Below are 23,030 nucleotides of genomic sequence, written 5' to 3' on the forward strand. Positions count from 1 at the left end.
ATATCCTCAGCAGAAAGTGGCCACTTCCTTGTGGGGTTTCCTTGGGAGGGACAGGCATAACAATGCTAATTTTTCTCATTAAATCTGAAAAATAAGTCTTTTATTTGAATTAAAAAAGAACAGCGAATTAATTAAATATGGTAACTGGAATTCTCAATTAGCATGGAGTATTCTATCTGCTCTCTTTCTTAATGGGAGCCCAACTTGCATATAAAGAGAAGATAACAGCTCAGAGCTAGGCGGTCAGTCACACCACCTCCTCATTGAACACAACTGTGGACTTCAACAAGTGAGACAAAATCAGTTGTCCAGGCATGCGCACGTGAGTGTTTCTGTCTGTCTGTCTGTCCTCCTCAGGGGAACATGTGTGTGTGTCTGAAAGTGTCCAGGCCCATATGTGTGTGTGTCTGAAAGTGTCCACCTCATAGGGGAACATTTGTGTGTGTGTGTGTCTGTGTGTGTTGCTCAATCATGTCCAACTCTTTGCAACCACATTCTTTCTACTTTCTGTGTGTGTTCAACATTTTGCAACCCATCAGGGCTGAAGGTGTCTGCTTAGGGGAACATTCGTGTGTGTGTGTGTGTGTGTGTGTGTGTGTGTGTGTGTGTGTGTTACTCAATTGTGTCCAGCTCTTTGCAACCACATTTTTTCCACTCACTGTGTGTGTGTTGCTCAGTTGTGGCCAACTCGTTGCAACCCATGAACTGTAGCCTGCCAAGCTCCTCAGTCCATGGAACTCTTAAGGCAAGAATACTGGAGTGGGTAGCCATTCCCTTCTGCAAGGGATCTTCCTGACTCAGGGATCGAACTGTCATCTCCTGCACTGCAGGCAAATTCATTACCGCCTGAGCCACCAGGGGAACTCTTCCACTCACTATGCTGCTGCTGCTGCTAAGTCACTTCAGTCGTGTCCGACTGTGTGACCCCATAGACGGCAGCCCACCAGGCTCCCCCGTCCCTGGGATTCTTCAGGCAAGAACACTGGAGTGGGTTGCCATTTCCTTCTCCAATGCATGAAAGTGAAAAGTGAAAGTGAAGTCGCTCAGTCATGTCCGACTCTTTGCGACCCCATGGACTGCAGCCTACCAGGCTCCTCCATCCATGGGATTTTCCAGGCAAGAGTACTGGAGTGGGGTGCCATTGCCTTCTCCGATTCCACTCACCATACCTCCTATAAATTCATCTGTGTTTCTTTTCCCCTGTAACTTACCAAAGCACTTCACTTCTCATACTTCTCCCATCTTTAGCATTGTTACCATCGAAATATTTGTCAGTTACTTACAAAGAGAAAGAGTGCACTAAAAATGGTACATTCATTATCTCATTTAATCCTAATTAGGGCCCTGAGGGAGTAGGTATTGATTTCTATCACTGTTAACATTTCACGGATGTTCAAGGTCATACACCTTGTAAGGTGTGGCTCTCAATCTACTTCTGATGTCAGAGGGTGTGCTGTTACCCACTCCATGATGCTTCTGCCATGGAACTAATGAGGATCTCATTATTTACTCTTTTTCCTAATACATAGTTTCTTCTGTTTTTATAGGTATCAATTTGAGTCCTTTCAGATGGATCATTTAAAGACTTAAATGTAAATTGCTTAAGTATTCCTAACCTTGGTCTCTGACCACATTCGGCCTGTGTTTTTATTTATATTTTTAAATAGTCTGCTACTAAAATATATTGGATTATTTAATACTAAAATAATTACCACTTTTTGCTGTTTACATTATCCATGGAGAAAACATTAAGTCACAGATAAGCAAAACAAGATTAAATATTATTCATTAGGGATCCAAAGCCAAGAAGCATATGTTTTAGATTTTAGACTATAAGCAATGACTATCTAAAAAGCTATATTCATGAAAAGTACCAGAATACAATAGGCATCAGATAGACTTGGTTTCTATTGTGTTTATTAGAAAATAGATCTGGACAAAATTAAAAACAGGTTAATAAGCACATGTTATTTATCTTAGAGATTTTTAAAGTTTTCCTGTTTTTTAAATAAATGCTGGTTTTGAGCCTCTGTGGGCCATGAGGGATTCATAAATATATTGTGCATCTATTTACAATGATCTTACTGGGCTCATATATTGAGTTTAACAATTTGGTTGGCTATTAAGAGGTCATTCAAAAGGAATGAAATTGCAATTGGGATGTACCACCAGTAGGTGGATTTAGATCTCAGGTGTGTGAGTGTGTGTGTTTTACTTCTTTTTAATCTGAGGTCTTGCTCAGTGACAACAAATACATTTTGGTCTTTTACAAAACCTCAGCTCTTTTACAGCAGCTGGATGTGAATGTGGACACCTAATATGAGCAGTAAGGAAAATTAAATATAAGCTATAACTTTAGTATTTCTTATTTTCATTTTGTGTATGGATTAATTATTACTGACAGCTAGTCTAAGGCTGATCCCTTTTCTAGGCTTCATTTACTTAGTTTGAATCCTCTCTTGGAGACATAGCTTGTCTAGACTGATGAATATTTACTTGGCAAAACAATGAAGAATTAATAGCACTCACTTTGACACCACCCACGTCCACCTTTCTCCTTTCTCTGGCCACCTAGAGTTTTCCTTACTCTCAGATTTTTACAAAACATTTCTGGGTGTGAGAGAAGGAGGACTGAAAGAATTCCTGCAGTGCTCTCTTAGCTTTCTGCTCCTGGTTTTTAAGATTTTTATTCCATAAGGCAGAAGGCAGAGAAGAAGAAAAAAGAGCCTAGTCTAATTTTTATAACTGCAAAGCAAATAACTTTCAGTTTACTTTAAAATTTTTTAATACAGAAAATGACGTTTCTGTAATCAGACTTTGAGTTAGACATTAATATATAACAGTGAACCAGATACATGCCTATATTCTATTAGGAGATTCAACAAATGAGAAAATAGATAGATGATAAAAAGATAGATTATAAAGAAAAAAACATAGGGACATCCTGATGGTACAGTGGATGGGAATCTACTTGTCAGTGGAGGGGACATGGGTTTGATCCCTGGTTCGGGAAAATTCCACATGCCGAGGAGCAACTAAGCCCGTGTGTCTCAACTACTGAGCCCAAGCGCTTAGAGCCTGTGCTCTGCAACAAGAGAAGCCACCACAGTGAGAAGCCAGTGCCCTGCAATGAAGAGTAGCCCCTGCATCCCACAGCTAGAAAAACCGGTGTGCAGCAAAGAAGATCCAGCACAGTTAAGTTCCATTCAGTTCAGTCGCTCAGTCGTGTCCGACTCTTTGCTACCCCATGAACTGCAGCACGCCAGGCCTCCCTGTCCATCACCAACTCCTGGAGTTTACCCAAACCCAGGTCCATTGAGTCGGTAATGCCATCCAATCATCTCAACCTCTGTTGTCCCCTTCTCCTCCTGCCCTCAGTCTTTCCCAGTATCAGGGTCTTTTCCAATGAGTCAGCTCTTCGCATCAGGTGGCCAAAGTATTAGAGTCTCAGCTTCAACATCAGTCCTTCCAATGAACACCCAGGACTGATCGAATTTAGGATGGACTGGTTGGATCTCCTTGCAGTCCAAGGGACTCTCAAGTCTTCTCCAACACCACAGTTCAAAAGAATCAATTCTTCGGTGCTCAGCTTTCCTTATACAGCAACTCTCACGTCCATACATGACCACTGGAAAAACCATAGCCTTGACTAGATGGACCTTTGTTGGCAAAGTAATGTCTCTGCTTTCTAATATGCTATCTAGGTTGGTCATAACTTTCCTTCCAAGAGGTAGGCATCTTTTAATTTCATGGCTGCAGTCACCATCTGCAGTGATTTTGGAGCCCCAAAAAATAAAGTCAGCCAGTTTCCACTGTTTCCCCATCTATTTGCCATGAAGTGATGGGACCGGATGCCATGATCTTAGTTTTCTGAATGTTGAGCTTTAAGCCAACTTTTTCACTTTCCTCTTTCACTTTCATCAAGAGGAGAAATTTCATCTTTAATTCTTCTTCACTTTCTGCCATAAGGTGGTGTCATCTGCATATCTGAGGTTATTGATATTTCTCCTGGCAATCTTGATTCCAGCTTGTGCTTCTTCCAGCCCAGCGTTTCTCATGATATACTCTGCATATAAGGTAAATAAGCAGGGTGAGAATATACAGCCTTGATGTACTCCTTTTCCTATTTGGAAGCAGTCTGTTGTTCCATGTCCAGTTCTAACTGTTCTTCCTGACCTGCATATAGGTTTCTCAAGAGGCAGGTCAGGTGGTCTGGTATTCCCATCTCTTTCAGAATTTTCCACAGTTTATTGTGATCCACACAGTCAAAGGCTTTGGCATAGTCAATAAATCAGAAATAGATGTTCTTCTGGAACTCTCTTGCTTTTTCCATGATCCAGTGGATGTTGGCAATTTGATCTCTGGTTCCTCTGCCTTTTCTAAAATCAGCTTGAACATCTGGAAGTTCACAGTTCATGTATTGCTGAAGCCTGGCTTGGAGAATTTTGAGCATTACTTTGCTAGCATGTGAGATGACTGCAATGGTGTGGTAGTTTGAACATTCTTTAGAACTGTCTTTCTTCAGGATAGGAATGAAAACTGACCTTTTCCAGTCCTGTGACCACTGCTGAGTTTTCCAAATTTGCTCACATATTGAGTGCAGCACTTTCACAGCATCATCTTCCAGGATTTGAAATAGCTCAACTGGAATTCCATCACCTCCACTAGCTTTGTTCGTAGTGATGCTTCCTAAGGCCCACTTGACTTCACGTTCCAGGATGTCTGGCTCTAGGTGAGTGATCACACCATCGTGATTATCTGGGTCATGAAGATCTTTTTTGTACAGTTCTTCTATGTATTCTTGCCACCTCTTCTAATATCTTCTGCTTCCATACCATTTCTGTCCTTTATTGAGCCCATCTGTGCATGAAATGTTGCCTTGGTATCTCTAATTTTCTTGAAGAGATCTCTAGTCTTTCCCATTCTATTGTTTTCCTCTATTTCTTTGCACTGATCTCTGAGGAAGGCTTTCTGATCTCTCCTTGCTATTCTCTGGAACTCTGCATTCAAATGGGTATATCTTTTCTTTTCTCCCCTGCCTTTAGCTTCTTTTCTTTTCTCAGCTATTTGTAAGGCCTCCTCAGACAACCATTTTTTCTTTCTGCATTTCTTTTTCTTGGGGATGGTCTTAATTCCTGTCTCCTATACAATGTCACAAACTTCCATCCATAGTTCATCAGGCACTCTATCAGATTTAGTCCCTTAAATCTATTTCTCACTTCCACTGTATAGTCATAAGGGATTTGATTTAGGTCAAACCTGAATGGTGTAGTGGTTTTCCCCACTTTCTTCAATTTCAGTTTGAATTTGGCAATAAGGAGTTCATGATCTGAGCCCCAGTCAGCTCCCGGTCTTGTTTTTGCTGACTGTATAGAGCTTCTTCCATCTTTGGCTGCAAAGAATATAATCAGTCTGATTTCGGTGTTGACCATCTGGTGATGTCCATATGCAGAGTCTTCTCTTGTGTTTTTGGAAGAGGGTGGGTGTTTGCTATGACCAGTGCGTTCTCTTGGCAGAACTCTATTAGCCTTTGCCCTGCTTCATTCCATATTCCAAGGCCAAATTTGCCTGTTACTCCAGGTATTTCTTGACATCCTACTTTTGCATTCCAGTTCCCTATAATGAAAATGACATCTTTTTGGGTTGTTAGTTGTAGAAGGTCTTGCAGGTCTTCATAGAACCATTCAACTTCAGCTTCTTCAGCCTTACTGGTCAGGGCATAGACTTGGATTACCGTGATATTGAATGGTTTGCCTTGGAAACAGAGGTCATTCTGTCGTTTTTGAGATTGCATCCAAGTACTGCATTTCAGACTCTTTTGTTGACCATGATGGCTACTCCATTTCTTCTAAGGGATTCCTGCCCACAATAGTAGATATAATGGTCATCTGAGTTAAATTCACACATTCCAGTCCATTTTAGTTTGCTGATTCCTAGAATCAGAATGTTGACGTTCACTCTTGCCATCTCCTGTTTGACCACTTCCAATTTGCCTTGATTCATGGACCTAAGATTCCAGGTTCCTGTGCAATATTGATCTTTACAGCCTCGGACCTTGCTTCTATCACCAGTCCCACATCTGGGACTGGGTGTTGTTTTTGCTTTGGCTCCATCCCTTCATTTTTTCTGGAGCTATTTCTCCACTGATCTCCAGTAGTATATTGGGCACCTACCGACCTGGGGAGTTCATCTTTCAGTTTCCTATCTTTTTGCCTTTTCATACTGTTCATGGGGTTCTCTAGGCAAGAATACTGAAGTGGTTTGCCATTCCCTTTTCCAGTGGACCACATTCTGTCAGACCTCTCTACCATGACCCGTCTGTCTTGGGTGGCCCCACAGGGCATGGCTTAGTTTCCTTGAGTTAGACAAGGCTGTGGTCCATGTGATCAGATTGGCTAGTTGTCTGTGATTGTGGTTTCAGTCTGTCTGCCCCCTGATGCCCTCTCTCAGCACCTACCATCTTACTTGGGTTTCTCTTACCTTGGACGTGGGGTATCTCTTCACAGCTGCTCCAGGGAAGCGCAGCTGCAGATCCTTACTTTGGACGTGGGGTAGCTCCTCTCAGCTGCTCCTGCGCCATCACAGCCACTGCTCCTGCACAGCCAAAAATAAATAAATAAATAATTATTTTTTTAAATGGCTATACAACCAGCGATCCCACTGCTTGGCATACACACTGAGGAAATCAGAACTGAAAGAGACACATGTACCCCAGTGTTTATTGCAGCATTGTTTACAATAGGTAAGACATGGAAACAACCTAGATGTCCATCGGCAGATGAATGGATAAGGAAGTCGTGGTACATATACATAATGGAGTATTACTCAACTATAAAAAAGAAGGCTGTTGAGTCAGCTCAAATGAGGTGGATGAAACTGGAGCCTATTATACAGAATGAAGTAAGTCAGAAAGAAAAACACCAATACAGTACATTAATGCATATATATGGAATTTAGAAAGATGGTAATAATGATCCTATATGCAAGACAGCAAAAGAGACACAGATGTAAAGAAAGACTTTTGGATTCTGGGAGAAGGAGAGGGTGGGATGATTTGAGAGAATAGCATTGAAACGTATATAACCGTATGTAAAGTAGATGACCAGGGCAAGTTCAGTGCATGAAGCAGGGCAGTGCTCTTTGACAACCCAGAGGGTTGGGGTGGGGAGAGAGGTGGGAGGGGGGTTCAGGATGGGGAGACACATGTGTACCCATGGGTGATTCATGTCGATGTATGGCAAAAACCACCACAATACTGTAAAGTAATTAGCCTCCAATTAAATTAATTGAAAAAACTATAGACTTGAATTACATTTAAAAAGAAGGAACTAAACATAGACAAGTTATTAAACAATAATTTGGAGAAACCCAATTTTCCCACCTCCACCACTTTTGAAATGTTTAAACATAGAGGAAAATTGAAAGAGTAGTTCAGTGACTTCCTTATACCCTTCACCTATATTCACCAATCACCAGTTATCATTTTTCCATTTTTGCTTTACTTTTCCAAGTAAAGATGCTTTTATTTTTCTGCACCATTTGAAAGCAAGTTGGAGATATCATAAAACTTCATCTCTGCATACTGCAGCTTGCATCTTCTGAATATGAGGGCGTCCTTCCACATAACCACAATGTTATTACAACACTTTGCAGTAATAATACCTCTCATTAATAGTGATGCCATCTAATACCTGGTACAAATTCAAATTTTCTCAGTGGTCTCCAAATGCCTTTAATAATTGCTAACCCTCCTATCCCCCAAGCTCCCTAATCCAAAATTCAATCGAGGATCACAATTCACATTTACTTATGTCTCTTGAATCCTTTTTAATGTGAAACAGTCTTTCTATTTTTTGTTTTTATTTTTAATGACACATTTTTCAGTGCAAGCAAGATATCTTCTGGAATGATCTACATTCTGAATTTACTTGACCGTTTCTTCCTGGAGTCCTGAGCTCAATTCAGCAGCACTCATATTTCCTGTAAATTAGAAGTTACCCTAGGCTTGACCAGATTCAGATTAAACAATTTTGACAAGAATACTAATAAGTGACCTGTACTTCACACTGCATTGCAGCAGAATATAAACATAGGTTTTTTTTTTCACTCTTTGTGATGGTAAATCTGAGTAACTGATTAAGGTGGTGATCACCTGCTCAACAGGGTTAATTTTTTCCTTCTTTTTATAAATCCAAGTGAATAGTCTGTTCCCTAAAACCTTTCATCTATTTGGCATCCAGTAGTGTTCCTGTCCAGTTATTATTACACTGGAGTTTCAAAATGGTGATTTTTCTTCCATTATTCCTATTATTAATATCAATGGACATACTCTATTTTTTAAAAAATTATCTGTCATTGAACTCCTTTTTTTCCTCTTCTACATTCTTTCTCTTTTTTCTGGAAATTATTTTCTATCAGTTCCTAGAGAGATATTTCTTACCTTTTCACAGATTTCTACCTTAATTTCTATCCAAACTCAGATTAATATTCATTTTGAAGGAAGTTAGTACAATCATCTAATAAAGTAGAACATCTCTATTCCATTTTCCTTCCCAGTGATTTAAAAGTCTACATGGATAAATCCTCCAACACATAGCTTCTGTGTGCCTCAAATTTTCACTCCTAATACCCATTTCTCCCACTGTCTCAGCCATCCACTCCTACAGCCATATTCTGTATCAGAAACTTTCTTACCTGTAAAACCTTTATTTCAAGTCTCAGACTCAGCAACCACCACCCCCTTCATTTCTAAGTCATCTGTTCAGGTACTGCCATCGTTCTAAAATTTTTGAATTGTTCCAACCTCAAACTGATTGATAACCCTAGCCCCAGAACTTTCTCCCCTTCCAACTGTCCCCTCTTCTGCATAATATCTCTGCTTATCCAATCCAGCTTCCATCCTGTAATCACTTCCTTGAGTATACTCTCAACTCCTTTATACGTCTCTCCTCCAAATGTCATAGGAAGCAAAACTCAAATCGTTTCTTTACTTCACACATGCACCTGAGCAGCTATCTGTGACCTGGGAAAATCACAAAACAGCTGAATGGTTTCTCTTGAATGAATGTCAAAGCTCAGATGTGGTACTCAAAATGTCAAGCAACCCTCAATTTCTTTGGTAGATTAGCTTTTCTCTTTCTTAAGTTAGTGATTTTATAGCTTCTCCTTTTCCTCAAACTTCCCACAATCCTTTATCTGTTCACACTTTGGTCTGTAGGTCTTGTCTTATAATTCACTGAGAAAATGGAAACAACTAGATATAAGCCCCCTCACACTTCCCCTCCCAAAGTTACACCTCTCACTGTAGCTGCATCCACCGTCTCCTATTTCTACTGTTAAAGTGGAGAAGGAGTCCTCCAACTGTGCTTAGGACTTCACTTTTTCCATTATCCCTTCTCTCTTCTGCGTCATCAAACTCTTTCCCTACTGATTCATTTTCATTAGCACAAAGATCTTCTAACTGTATCTCCCGTTTAAAAGACAACACTCCCTTGATCTCACATTTTTAACCACCACATCATTTCTCTGGATTCCACTGATGGCTTAAAATACGTCCAAAGATTTGACATTCTTCCCCCACAGGCAAGCTTAATGCATTGCTCCTTAACAACTTATTGACCATAGACATATTCATACATCTTTTGTTATGCACAATATTGACCAGAAGATGTTTTGATATTCATTTACATAAGAAATCGCCAGCCACAGGTGTTAGTTTCTACAAAAATGCCCCTGTCAATAATGTGTTAAGAGTGGGTTGGATTTAGCGACTGATGTCTAACAAACAGAATAATGCAGAAGTGACAACATGTGACTTTTGAGACTTGGTCATAAAAGGCGTCAAGGTTTCCTCCTTGCTCCCTCATTCAGGCCACTCACTGGGGAAAGTTGGGTGCCTTATCCTGAAGACACTTCTCAGACAGCCCTTGGGAAGGTTCACATTGCAAGGAGCTTAGGTCCCCTGACTACAGACATGCAATTGAAATGCCTTCAGATTACTGCAACCTCATGACCGACCATGAACCAGAAGCACTTCACTAAGCTGCTTCCACTTTCTGACCAATAACAATGCTCAGATCATGAATTTTAAGCTTCCTTGTTTAGGGATAGTTTAGTGCATCATAATACATAACTAACACACCCATCATAAGTAAAGTCTTTGAGATCCACACTGTCTCTTCTTTCTCATTACCCATGCACTTGTCAACCAACTACAGTCTGGTCTTTGTTCATGTCAAGGTCATCAGAGATCTTTGTGTTGCCAAATCCAATTACCTCTATCTCTGCTCTGATCTTACCTGACTTCTAAGCAGCATTTAGCATGCTCTCTTCTTTCCTTCTCAAAACACTCTTCCGCCTTGGCTTTCTCAACACTATTCTCATTATCTCCTGTTTTCCCCTCCTTTGCTGGTTTGCACACGTCATCCAAATATTAATAGAAATGTAATGGCTCTTTAGGGCCAAAATTGGGTGCTCTTTCCTCTCTCCCATCCATTCCAATGGCTTTATGTACTCCCTGTATACTGATTACTCCAAAATTAACATCGCCAGCTCAGACCTTTGCAGTCATCTTTCATATCATGTTTGTCCTTAACTATCAGAAAGTCTACCCAACTCTATCTCCAAGTGACGTCTTTTTGGATCCGTTCTCCTCTCTCTTGCTGCAGTCTCTATTATTACTTCTTACCCAAAACAGTTTTGCGGGTGGACTTCTGTCTACCAGTTTTTCCCCTCTCCAATCTATTTCCTACTCAGTAGCAAAGTACTCAGATCACATCATCTCCTGCAAGACCTTACTGTGTTACTGATCTCTCCACTAAGACCTGCAAGATGCTGTGTGATCTGGGTTCCGCTTCCCTCTCCAACTTCATCCAGCAATGGCTTGGGCCACACTGTAACTGCAGGTCCTGGCAAACACCAAGATATTTCCCTCAACGGAAATTCCCCTCCTCCCACTCTTTACAACCTAGTTTCTTCTCTTACTTCAGGTCTCCGTTTTATTGTCACCTCTTTAGAGAGGCTTTTCCACTTCTGGGAGACAGCAAGGGGCTCCACCAGAAGCATGTCTCTGATTCACAAACTAAATGGTCCAGAGCCATATCCCCTCTATCTGGCCCTTACACGCCAAGAGACAATATTCCTCTGCTGTAGTCATCCCAGAACTAGGTGCCAGGAAACTAGCAACTACCTCATAGCCTCAAACCTGCCAAAATTATTCAAACTAGCCAATCCTAAGTAGTTCAGCCTAGCCTGCACACTGGCAACCCACTCCAGTATTCTTGCCTGGAGAATTCCATGGACAGAGGAGCCTGGTGGGCTACCGTCCATAGTATCACAAAGAGTCGGACATGACTGAAACCCCCAATAAAGGGAGCAGCTTCAACCCTCCTGTCCTGTTTTCTGCCTCCCAATCACCCAGGCGTCTTTCCCACATGGCTCTGTACCATGCCTGTCTTTCTGTCTCTAAGTTTTGTGAGTATAAAAGACTATTATTTCCTGAGCCTCTCTGTCTCCTCTCATGGCTATACATGACTGATTATTTCATAAAAGAACATGAAACAACTTACTTTTTTACTTTGTCTTTTTCTGTTTTTTGGCTTCACCTTCCCTCCTGCTTCTTTCCTTTTTTTCTATCCTCCCTGCCTTCCTTCCTTTAAATATATTTCCCCTCTAGGATGTAAGCCCCTTGAAGGCAAGGGCATCTTGCTCACACCAAGTCTTCAGTGCTGGGCAAGTAGTTGTCAGTGCTCACCAAACAGTGCTGAGTGTGAACACCAAGCAACATTCCTTCCTTTCCTTCCCAGTCTCCCATGGACTCACACATGCCATTCCAGAGAACAATTCAAACTCAGTGGCCATGAACCTGTCTGGAGAGTCATCGCCACACAGTGATCCACGGGGTTTGTCTTTCTTTGAAACAAACATGCAGGGTGTCGACTAAGTGAAGAAATGTGAAGCAACAGCAGCAGCAGAATCTCCGCACCACATGTGTGTGTGTGTGTGTGTGTGTGTGTGTGGTGTATTTATGCATTTTCTTCTGAAATATGGGTCACTGTTTTCACAGGAGTCTCTATTAAAAATCAAAGTTATATTAAAAGGTATGTTGAGGGCTTCCCTGGTGGTTCAGTGGTAAAGAGTCTGGCTGCAAAGGCAGGAGAAACAGGCTTGATCCCTGCTCTGGGAAGGTCCCAAGTGCCCTGGAGCAATTAAGCACTGTGCTCCCGAGCCTGGGAACCACATCTACTGAGCCCATGCATCACAACTGACGAAGCCCGAGTGCCCCAGCACTTGTGATCTGCAACAAAAGAAGCCACTGCATTGAGAAGCCTGAGCACCACAACCAGACAGACAGTAGCCCTTGCCCATTGCAACCAGAGAAAAGCTCATGTAGCAATGAAAACCCAGCACAACCACAAATAATAAATAAAATATTTTTAAAGAAGGTTGAAAAGTCTCCTTGCCATCCTATCTGTCCCACTTAGGGGAAACCAGTTTGTTAGTTTCTTGTGTATCTTTCCAATATTTTTATAGAAATACAGGGAGATATTGGAGAAGGCGATGGCACCCCACTCCAGTACTCTTGCCTGGAAAACCCCATGGACAGAGGAGCCTCGTAGGTTGAAGTCCACGGGGTCGCGAAGAGTCAGAAACGACTGAGCGACTTCAGTTTCACTTTTTACTTTCATGCATTGGAGAAGGAAATGGCAACCCAATCCAGTGTTCTTGCCTGGAGAATCCCAGGGATGGGGGAACCTGATGGGCTGCTGTCTATGGGGTCGCACGGAGTCGGACACGACTGAAGCGACTTAGCAGCAGCAGCAGGCAGATAGAAATACGTATTCCTCCTCTGTGTGAACTCTTTTCAAATTAATCTTCTGAAGAAGTAACTGTCTTACCAATGCAATTCCAGATGTTCCAATGTTCCGTTAGTAGCCCTTCCTCCACAGCTTTAATAAAACTCAGCATAACTGAGGAAGGGCACAGGAAGGGCTCACACTGCCACTCTCTAGCTGTGTGGCCAAGAGCAAGTTACACAGTTAATCTGTGCCTTGGCTTTCTGACCTATAAAACTGGGATGTGAACTACCTCAGAGAAGTACCAGTAATCAAAAGTTAACATAGGCAAAGTTCTAAGGACAATGCAAGGTACATAGTAGGTGCTGCATAAATGGCAAGCTTTATTATTCCACTATAATTATGTATTCAAACAGTATTTATGTATCCCATAAGTCAGAAACTTCCTTTACTTAATATCTCCACTTCTGTGTTCTCTCAAACACAGAAGTTTCTATTGAGTTTACTTAAACTCAATAGAAATAGTCTTTTTTTTTTTTCCTTGTGGAAAATAAAAACAGATCTTGAAGATGCTCCTTGGCTTTGCCCAAACTCTTTAAGTCTTTCCCACCTCGTGCTCCCCTTCTTTCAACCTGATTTTTATCATGAGTGTGGGAGGGTGCAGATTATTTGCCTGGCAGGATCTAAAGATCCAGAAGAAAGAAGGATCTAGGAGTCTTTTGAAAGTCTAACCTTCCAAAGAAGCTATGCTTCCCTTCTCCCCGTCTCTCCTCCGTTCTGCTCATCTTGTTACCTATTCTATTTATTTCTTTCCCTTCACTTCTCCTGACTTTATCTCAAATGTTGGGGGCAGATGCTGACATTCACAAATCCTCCCAGTCCACAAACAGAATCCACCCTCCCCCTCCCCGCGCCCCGCCTCCACCCTGTGTGTGGGATCAATTCTGCGTCTCTTAGAACACCTTACCTTCCACAAACTGCAAAGTTTCTGGGTCTGAACTACAGCTCCCCGTGCTCTCTGCCCCTCCTCCAGTTTCCCTTTCAGGACACTTGAGGAGCTGAGGTAGAATTCCGCAGCTTTTGGCAGCAAACCTCCTCCTCTATCGTCCCACCCACCCGTGGGATCTCGCCAAAGCTGCCAAGGGAACCCAGGGGTATGGGTCCTGTCTCTGTATTTTGAGCCCTGAAGAATAAAGGAATCCGCGAGTAAAGGTTTCCTTGAAAGCAGGTGAATGTGGCCTTGAACCCGGAGCAGCGCTGCGGCGAAGGCTGGGACGCAGCGACCTTAGCCCAGAGCCTTGGCAGCGCACCTGCCCGGGAGCAGGAAGGGCGGGGCGAGCACCACTGGGGGAGGGACCGGCGCTGCCCGCAGCCCCTCCAGAGTACTCTGCGTGCCCTGGGCGCCCTGGACCCCGGAGACCATGGGGAAGCTGATGGCACTTATCCTGCTGGGCGCCGGCCTGGCCCTAGTCGGGGAGAGATTTTTGACACTTAGGTGAGTTGGCATCTTGAGCGTCCTGGGCTTTTTCTCTTCTTCCAAGTTAGGTTAAGGGCTGCCCCGGGCCGCCTTCATAGCGGGTAAGAATGAGCTGTTGGGGACCCCGTCTTCTCAATCGCACCTAACAAACTATCCCTTGAGAAGCTCTGATGTGGAAAGTGAGCTGATTTCTTGCCTTTCCTAAGATCGTGAGGCAGAAATGCCCCGGTTTATTTTCTGAAAGTTATGCAACTGCCCCCCTTCCCCCTTCCCTCAGCATTCCACCCACCCTTGAACAAACTAACTGTTGGAAGCGCTGGTCTTGGGAGGAGGGAGCCAGGCTACCGGCTGAATGTTTTAGGCTGACTCAGAGGTTGTCCAAGGCAAGTTCAACCTTGAAGGGTACCGGGTTACCAGATTAAAGGAGCTAGAAGGACAGCAGGGAAATGAACTGAAACCTGCAAGGGGAGATTGGCATTGTTCCGGTATCTGACCTGACCTTTTGAAGTGGAAGATCTGGTGGTGATAGCAATTCCAGAAATATCCCAGGAGAATACTGGGCTAGTAAGAAGAAATGTTTGTTAGATGATGACATGTGTTCCCGAATAGATGTTAGCTTCTACTTGCTTTCAGTCCTCTTTGGGTTGTTTTTATTTATTTCTCTAAATAGAAGTTGGTCTTCTCAGAGGTTCACATCTATTGGCAGAATCTGTTGAGGAGCATGGTGCCTTTTGATAATACATTCTAGTTCAGCTTGAGTTTACTGTTACATTTGCTCCCAGTGCATGCAAGTGAGAAAATCATAAAAAATAATGATAATTATAAAGCCAATCTAAAGAGTATTTTTTTAAAGTCACAGTAAGATAAGTATAGAATCTTCCTGAATACAATTTAATAAAAATGTAAAATTATTCCTTGTGTTTAGAAGAATGTTTCACTGTGGAATCAAAAACACTATTCAAAAATAATTTGGCCAATTGTTTAAACTATGGTCAGTTTAATGAACTCATGAACTTGCAAAGTAAATGAACATAAAATTTTAAAAATAATAAAGCAAAAGCTACAGAGTTTAGCTATTAGGAGACCCTGTTGAATTTGGGGAAGGCAGTTGGGGACAAGGATCAAAAGGCAAGACTGTAAGGGATTAAGGGAACCAAAGTGCAGATTTATAATAGATGATGCTTTATCACATTTGATAATAGTGTTTTGTGCATTTAAATTAATAATACTTATATACTATTAAATTAAAAAATATAGGCACATTACCCAGTGTGTCCACATTATATAAGTAAATGTAAATAAAAGGAGATGGCTACTTATTTGTGATATCATCCATAAATGATGAGAAAGAGAGTTAATCAATTTGAAGGTGGTTAAAGACTGGTTAGACATTGATTTTGGATGTTGTGCATTGATCTCCAGTGTTTTTATCTTCCACAGAGAAAGAATGAATGCATATCGAGAAGTGGAGTCAGTAGAATCCCAGAACTGCCACCTTATTGAGGGAATTGGTATGTATATGACAGTACAATTTCCTGGTCACCATCCCCCTGACTGAAGCTGCTAATTTAATCCACTGCTACTCCTCAAACCCTCCTACTGAGGCTTCAGCCTCATCAGTTTTACCCAAGCTATCTGATTCCACGTCTCCAAGGGGTGTCCTAAATGTCAAAATCTATGGCTTTTTCTCGGTCCTCTTACTGACATCTCTCCATCATTTGAAATATGTTGTTGACTACTCTTTGGTTGGTCCCTTGCTGGACTCTGCTCCTGTCCACTCTGACATTTCATTTCCTTCTCTGTCTTTTTCTGTTGCCTTACTTCTTTTTTTTTTCTTCTCCCCTCTCCTTGATGATACTCCTAGCTTCCAGTGTCACTGCCTTCAAAATTTATCTGCTAGTACTAAAAGAAATGTGACTTAGCCCTTATTCTCAAGAACCTCCCAATCAATTGAAGGTTTTTTTCTTAATTAATCGAAAATCCATAGTTGGATCCCTGATCTCTCAAACTGCAGGCCTTTTTTTCTGTTTGAAATCTTCTTTGCCTTTCTGTCATTTCCTCTCTCACACCCCACCCATAATCAGCTCTTCTTCCAGACTTTTCTTAAGCTTGGTACCTGCATTCTCAAAGAGTTTCAGTTCAAAATTTAGGAATCTTGAACTTCCCTGACAGTCCAGCGGGTAAGACTTTGCCTTCCGATGCAGGAGATATGGATTCCATCGTTAGTCAGGGAGCTGAGATCTCACAGGCTTTGAGGCCACAACACCAAAACATGAAGCAGAAGCAGTGTTGTAACAAATTCAATAAAGACTTTAAAAATCTTAAAAAAAAATGAAGGAGCCATTTATTTTCCCCTCTCCCCTCACTGTTTCACGTGAGACCTGTTGGCCTCTCCTGGGCCCCTACATAGAGCTGATCTCATTTACTCCTTACTGCTTCAACTGCTTGTTTTGGCTCTGAGCCTTTAACTCTCCCTGATGATACTACTAGGGGGAAAAAAAATCTAGCCAGATGCTGTTCTAGGAATGTATTCTTTCATTTTCTCACCTTTGCTCATGAAATTACCTCCAAAGATTTCTTCATTGCTGCTTGCTGAAATCAGTTGGAAATCCCTCTTCTACCCCTGAACTCTCATAGCACTCTGAAACTCCCATTCACTTGAGACACCTACCACATGCTTTATTTTAGAGCCAGCAGTGTCTTTCTCTCACAATCAGATTGTAAACCTCCTAGGGTCAAGGACTGTGAATTATTTCAGTATGCGACAGGACGACAGTATAGCTTATTGTGATATAAATGATCTCCAAGATAAGTTACTAATACATATATATACATACATACACATATATATATATATATATAAGAGCCCTTTTGATTTTGGTTTTCTATCTTTATTTCCCCTCTCAATTTCTAAAACAAATAGAGAAACAGCCTGGCCCTTTATATATATATAAAAGAGCCCTTTTGATTTTGGTTTTCTATCTTTATTTGCCCTCTCAATTTCTAAAACAGAGAAACAGCCTGGCCCTTGTGCTCCCTAGTGTTAGATGAGGTGTGTATTGCGAGCTAGAAAGCAGAAGGAACTCAAGACAAAGCATTTCCTGACTTGGGTATTTAAAAACCTGGACTCCTTCAAGGGATTCTAATGGAGACGGAAGGGGAATATGTGGTTGTGGTTGTTGTTGTTTTAAATAACAGGGGGCTTTGTCCCATTCTGGGGGAGAATCAAGACCTGTAAAGGAACGGCTACAATATACCTTTAGGGAGGCTGGATCCCTTACACTGTATGAGCATGAGCAAAGGTTGTATGTGTGTGCGCGCGCACAGTATGTATAATTGGCAAAAGTTTCTAAATTAAAGGGACCACATGAGCTTGGCAATGAATATTTCAGTGGTGACTAGTGTAGAATAAAGGCCATGTGGACTTCCCCAAAGTCCACAGCTTTGTTTATTAAGCTGTTTGCACAACCCTGGCAGAGAGACCCAATAATGACTCAGGCTGAACTTCCTACCAGTTTAGTGCAATGTGGGTTTGGGGTCAGATTTAATTTGATTAAAAAAAATAAGGAAATGTAACATTCAATCATTTGTTTACTGCCTTGTGGAGTAATATTCATATTAATTATATATATATATATATATATATCTAAAAAGAGTCTGCCAGTTAATTTAGACAGTAATTAGAGCATTGTTAAAGCATTGTTAAAGTCTAGCCCAACTCTCAGATTGTATGATTCAAATAGGCTTGAGAAGTTAAAACTAGAGCAGAAGGGGCCTCCCTGGTGGCTCAGTGGTAAAGAATCCACCTGCCATTGCAGGAGACACGGGTTCTATCCCTGATCCAGGAAGATCCAACATGGTGCAGAGCAACTGAGCCTGTGTGCCAAAAGTGCTGGGCCTGTGCACTAGAGCCCGGGAGCCACAACTCCTGAGGCCAGCGTGTCCCAGAGCCCGTGTTTTGTGGCACTTCACAACAAGAGAAGCCACTGCAGTGAGAAGTATGTGCACTGCAGCAAGAGAGTAGTCCCTGCTCTCCACAGCCAGAGAAAACCCTCGCAGCGACGAAGACCCAGCACAGCCAAAAAGAAATACAATTATTTCAAAAAACTAGAGCAGAAGAAAAAAACGCATGCACATCTCATGTCTATTGGCATATGTACATTCTATATTTACAGAACTGAACAAGTGGGAATGATCATGGGTCATTTGTCAATAGGACAATATTGCTATATATCTAAAAATAATACTACTACCTTATCAAAGGCCTAGTGTCTATGGCTCTCTGCTGAGTCCTTTGGAAACACTTTACATCAACCTCATAAACACCCCGTAAGGTGGGTGCTGCCACCTGTGTTTGGAGATTAGGAAACTGACACCCAGAAGAATGAAGTTCCCTGCCCAGTGGTTCAGAACGAGAAGGTGCCAGGTCCACATGAAGAGGCACGGTGGTTTTCTTCCATGCCTTTGTACTCTCTGTTGTGTAACACTGCCTTTCTTATCTACTGACAGCACATTTTTATTACGGAGTTTCAGGGAAGTATGGTGGCGGCAGAAAACAGAAAATCTGAGATGCAAAAAAGTGAAATATTAATCAATAGAGCTGACCAAGACCGGGCAAGTTGCACATTTAAACAAAGCTCACTAATGAGATGATACTCGTAAGACCCTCCTCTCTGAGAGTGAAAAGCTTTGTGAAAGAATGGAAAACCAAAGAATTGAAGGCAGAGAATAGTAGGCAGTAACAGAGCTGGGGAAAATTTCTGATTTGTGTTTTCTTCAAGACCTAGACTTTTCTGATTAATTTTATTGGTCGAGGGCTTGCCTGATGGCTCAGATGGTAAAGAGTCTGCCTACAATGCAAGAGACCTGCGTTCATTCCCTGGTTCAGGAAGATCCCCTGGAGAAGGGAGTGGCTACCCACTCCAGTATTCTTGCCTGGAGAACTCCATGGACATGGAATGTATGTGTGGACAGTGGAGCCTGGTGGGCTACAGTCCATGGGGTTGCAAAGAGTCAAACACGACTAAAACTTCCACTTTATTGGCAGAACCAACTTTTCCTCTTTTTGTTTTCCTTCCTCATTATTTATTTATTTATTTATTTATTTATTTTGGCCACACTGGGTGGCCTGTGGGAGCTTGGTTCCCCTCCCGGGGATCAAACCCAAGCTCCCTGAATTGGAAGAATTGGGTCATAACCACTGGACCACCAGGGAAGTCCCATTCTTTCCCCAGTATTCTTTCTAGGAAGAAAGCTTAAAAAGTGAAATAATTCTAACCTCCCAGAAATCATACCTCAAAGATCTTTTTTATATTAAATTCATCTTTTTTCCAAGGCTTTGAGGCTCAAAGATTGGCTTAACTGGGAAGTTATTTGGCTAATCAAAGTTGCCCTTGAAATAGGAACAGCTTTATTAGCTTGCCCTTGACAGAATTATCAAGTAGACAGACAGCCATTGTATATGGAGTCTTCCTATCTTCCTCTCCTTTCTTTTCCCCTCCTGTAGCTTCCTGTGTCTCCAAGATATGTTTCTACTCCATGGTAGTTTCCATTTGTTTTCTTAGCTGGCTATTTTCTTCCCTCGAAGATGTGAAATGACAATATTAATTGATAGTAATGTTTTGGCATGACTTTTTCTCAAGACGTCTATAGAGAAAAATTGGAGGCCAGAGAAGTGAGGTTATGCCAAAAAATAGGGTGGACAGATTAAAAGGGAGTAGATACCTATTTGTAAGACTAGTTTTAGACTTAGCAGTGGGGTTTTAATGTTGTCTGTGCACAGGGTAATGAGTATATGGAGAAGACTCAGGGGAGGGTGTCCCAGAGGCTTTTACTCCCACAGGAGCCACTGTTGCTAAGATGCACCGGGCCATCATGCAGATGCAGTGCAGGTCGGGGAAAGGGATAAAGGACGGTCAGGAATAATGTACAATCAGCTACTAATTCTTTTCCACATCTGAGTGCAAAGCACCAGCTTCCCTGTGCTGTGGACAGAGCAAGTAAAAAACAACAACAACAACAACAAAAAACCCAGCATAGCATCTCCGGAAAATGCCCACTCATGCTGCAGGTGAATTACTGAAGCAGGTTAGTGCTATCATGGGAGATGTGTGAAACGGTGTTTGGAAGATGAAAAGACTAAATCAGAAATTATACAACTCAGGACATCTTCTATTCAGAAATTAACACTCACTTGTCAATAACTTAACCTCAAACAAGACAAAGTTCAAAAACTAAAGCAGTTTCTCCTTTTTAGTCAGTCAACCAGCTTGTTGCTGAAAGCTTTTATAGTGAAAAGGCAGGTGTTATATTGGGTACAAGGACACGGTACTGAGTAAAACCAGGTCCTTGATCCAAGCAAGTTGCAGCCCAAATGTGGAAAATATCATGGTGGAGGTAGTCACAGGTGACCATATTAGTACACAAACTGGATGTTGGAGCCAAGAGAGGTTGAAAAAGCTCAGGGGACAGCATTCAAGTCATCTCTAAGGGCCTGTGATACTCAGTCAAGTGGAGGTGAGACTGGATGTGGGAAACATGTGTTGCCAAGAATCAGGTAACAGCATGTGCTCAGGTATGCAGGTAAACAAGCCTGGCCTACCTCAGCACTGCTGACTGAGTGCTGCAGCACGCCTGGAAAAGACAGCGAAGGGTGGGAGCCCCAAGAATTGAAATCGGAGCCAAGAGGCATCGAACTGCGGATCTAGGTCAAGGAGTTTGAGAATTTTACTGCCAGCCCTACTGGCCCTTTGGAGGGTTTTAAGCAGGAGCATTACAGGGTCAAGTTTGCGATTTAAAAAGAATGGGTTGTAGGGGAGCAAAGTGGACCTACTAGGAAGTTATTACAGAAATCCAGGAGGGAGTTCCAGAGCTTGAAAGACTTGTGATCAGATGGTTTTAGGGAGTAAGGAAAAGGAAGACATCAAGGATAACTCCAAGGTTCCTACTTTGGGTACTTGGGGGATGGAAATGTTATCCACTGAAATTGAAATATACAAAATGGAGCAGATTTAAGAGGGAAATTTCCAGATCGCTTTGATACATGTTGAACATGAGAAATGAAAAGGCCCGATAGAAATGTCCTATATACAGGAGACCTGGTTTGATCCCTGGGTTGGGAAGATCCTCTGGAGAAGGGAACAGCTACCCACTCCAGTATTCTGGCCTAGAGAATTCCATGGAGAAGTCCATGGGGTCGCAAATAGTCAGACACAGCGGAGTGACTTTCACTATACATGTATATACAGGTAAATACAGAGGTCTGGAAGTTGGGAGAAAGTTTTGGTCTTGATTTAGAGATTGGAGAGTTAAGAGTATGTGGGTGGAAGCTGACACTTTTGGACTAGAGTAAATTGGTGCTCTGCTATGAGAAATAGCCAAGTGCGGGTAGAGGCTGGTGAGTATTTCCAGCCAGGATAGAGGCAGAAGGAGACTAGGGCAAAAGGAAGCCCAAAAATGGTTTTTAGAGGAAAAAAGAGAGAGAAAAAGGTTTGTTCAAAAACTAACCCATCCAGGGGATTCCCTGATGGCTCAGTGGGAAAGAATCCGCCTGCCAATGCAGGAGACATGGGTTCCATCCCTGATCTGGGAAGATCTCACATGCTGCAGAGCAATTAAACCCGTGTGCCACAACCATTGAGTCTGTGCCCTAGCGCCCATGCTGTGCTACAGAGAAGCCACAGCAGGGAGAAGTCCATGCACTGCAACTAGAGAGCAGCTCCCGCTCACCACAACTAGAGAAAAGCCCATGCAGCAGTGAAGACCCAGCACAGACAAAGTGAACCAAAAAACCTGACAATTAAAAAAAAAACACATTAATAAATGAAATTTAAAAACTAATCCACCCATATTCAACATCATTTTTAAAACTGTTTTATTCAATTTGCTGGATTCTCCCCAAGTCTATTTTACTCCATGTAGGGCAGGGCATGCAAGCTCAGTCATGTCTGACTCTTTGCAATCCCATGGACTGTAGCCCGCCAGGATCTTCTGTCCAGGGGACTCTCCAGGCAAGAATACAGGAGTGGGTTGCCATTTCCTGCTCCATGGGATCTTCTTGATACAGGGATCAAACTCACATCTCTTGCGTCTCCTGCACTAGCAGGCCGATCCTTTACCATGGTGCCACCTGGGAAGCCCTATTCCATGTAGAAAAAGCAGTAAATCTTTCAGACCATCAAAACACCATACATTGGTAAATCTTGATTAACTGGAATGCTTAGAAAATGGAAAGCTGTGATTAGTTTTCAGGTTCCTAGTTGGGGATTAGTTTTCATCTTCAGTATAATCAATAGGATTAAATCTTTTTCCAACCTCCAGTTTTCAGTGCCTATTGTTTATTACTCTGATTCAAATCTGCATTGTTTTTGGCTTTATTCCACTTTTCTTTCCCCCATTCTCCTTAGGAATCCATTACCTCAGGCAACCATTTTCCCACGCATTCTATTACTATAGCTGTGCAGCAAACTACCTCAAAACTTAGTGACTGAGAAGGACGGTAGTTATTTTGCTCATGAGTTTGTAGCTTTGGCCGGGCTCAGGGGAGGCAGCTCATCTCTATTCCCTTTGGATCAGCTAGGGCGTCTCAGCTCATCTGAGACACTTTCAGACCCCTCTGTACATGTGGCTTTGGTACATCGTTTCAATCAGATTTGTAAATTACCATTTGCCATATTCCATAACCATTGCTTGCATCCTCAATGCAGCCTGCCTGGGAACACATCATATGTGGGTCTACCTCTTTGCTAGAAAACATGCAA

The 23,030-nt window shown here is 42.2% G+C and overlaps 2 protein-coding genes across 4 annotated transcripts in view; one reads left to right on the forward strand and one right to left on the reverse strand.

Moving 5' to 3' along the window:
* Positions 1 to 23,030, reverse strand: part of ASB4 (ankyrin repeat and SOCS box containing 4) — a 273,176-nt gene that overhangs the window by 200,345 nt on the left and 49,801 nt on the right. For 2 of the 3 annotated variants that reach the window (XM_086397777.1, XM_086397778.1), the window contains exon 2: positions 6,481 to 6,594. The gene's annotated coding sequence lies outside the window, so the exon portion shown is untranslated. Of the gene's footprint in view, positions 1 to 6,480; positions 6,595 to 13,761; positions 14,103 to 23,030 lie in introns of those variants that run through there. The other variant, XM_086397779.1, reaches the window with a different exon arrangement.
* Positions 13,769 to 23,030, forward strand: part of PON3 (paraoxonase 3) — a 38,147-nt gene continuing 28,885 nt past the window's right edge. The window contains exons 1-2 of the mRNA XM_086397783.1: positions 13,769 to 14,289; positions 15,712 to 15,782. Coding sequence (XP_086253909.1) covers positions 14,216 to 14,289; positions 15,712 to 15,782 — 145 coding nt within the window. The 5' untranslated portion in view covers positions 13,769 to 14,215. The remainder of the gene's footprint in view (positions 14,290 to 15,711; positions 15,783 to 23,030) is intronic.

The sequence above is a fragment of the Bos grunniens genome, chromosome 4, assembly GCF_055505025.1.
Source record: "Bos grunniens cultivar Pamir isolate PY7600 chromosome 4, Bosgru_T2T1.0, whole genome shotgun sequence".
Lineage (NCBI taxonomy): Eukaryota > Metazoa > Chordata > Mammalia > Artiodactyla > Bovidae > Bos > Bos grunniens.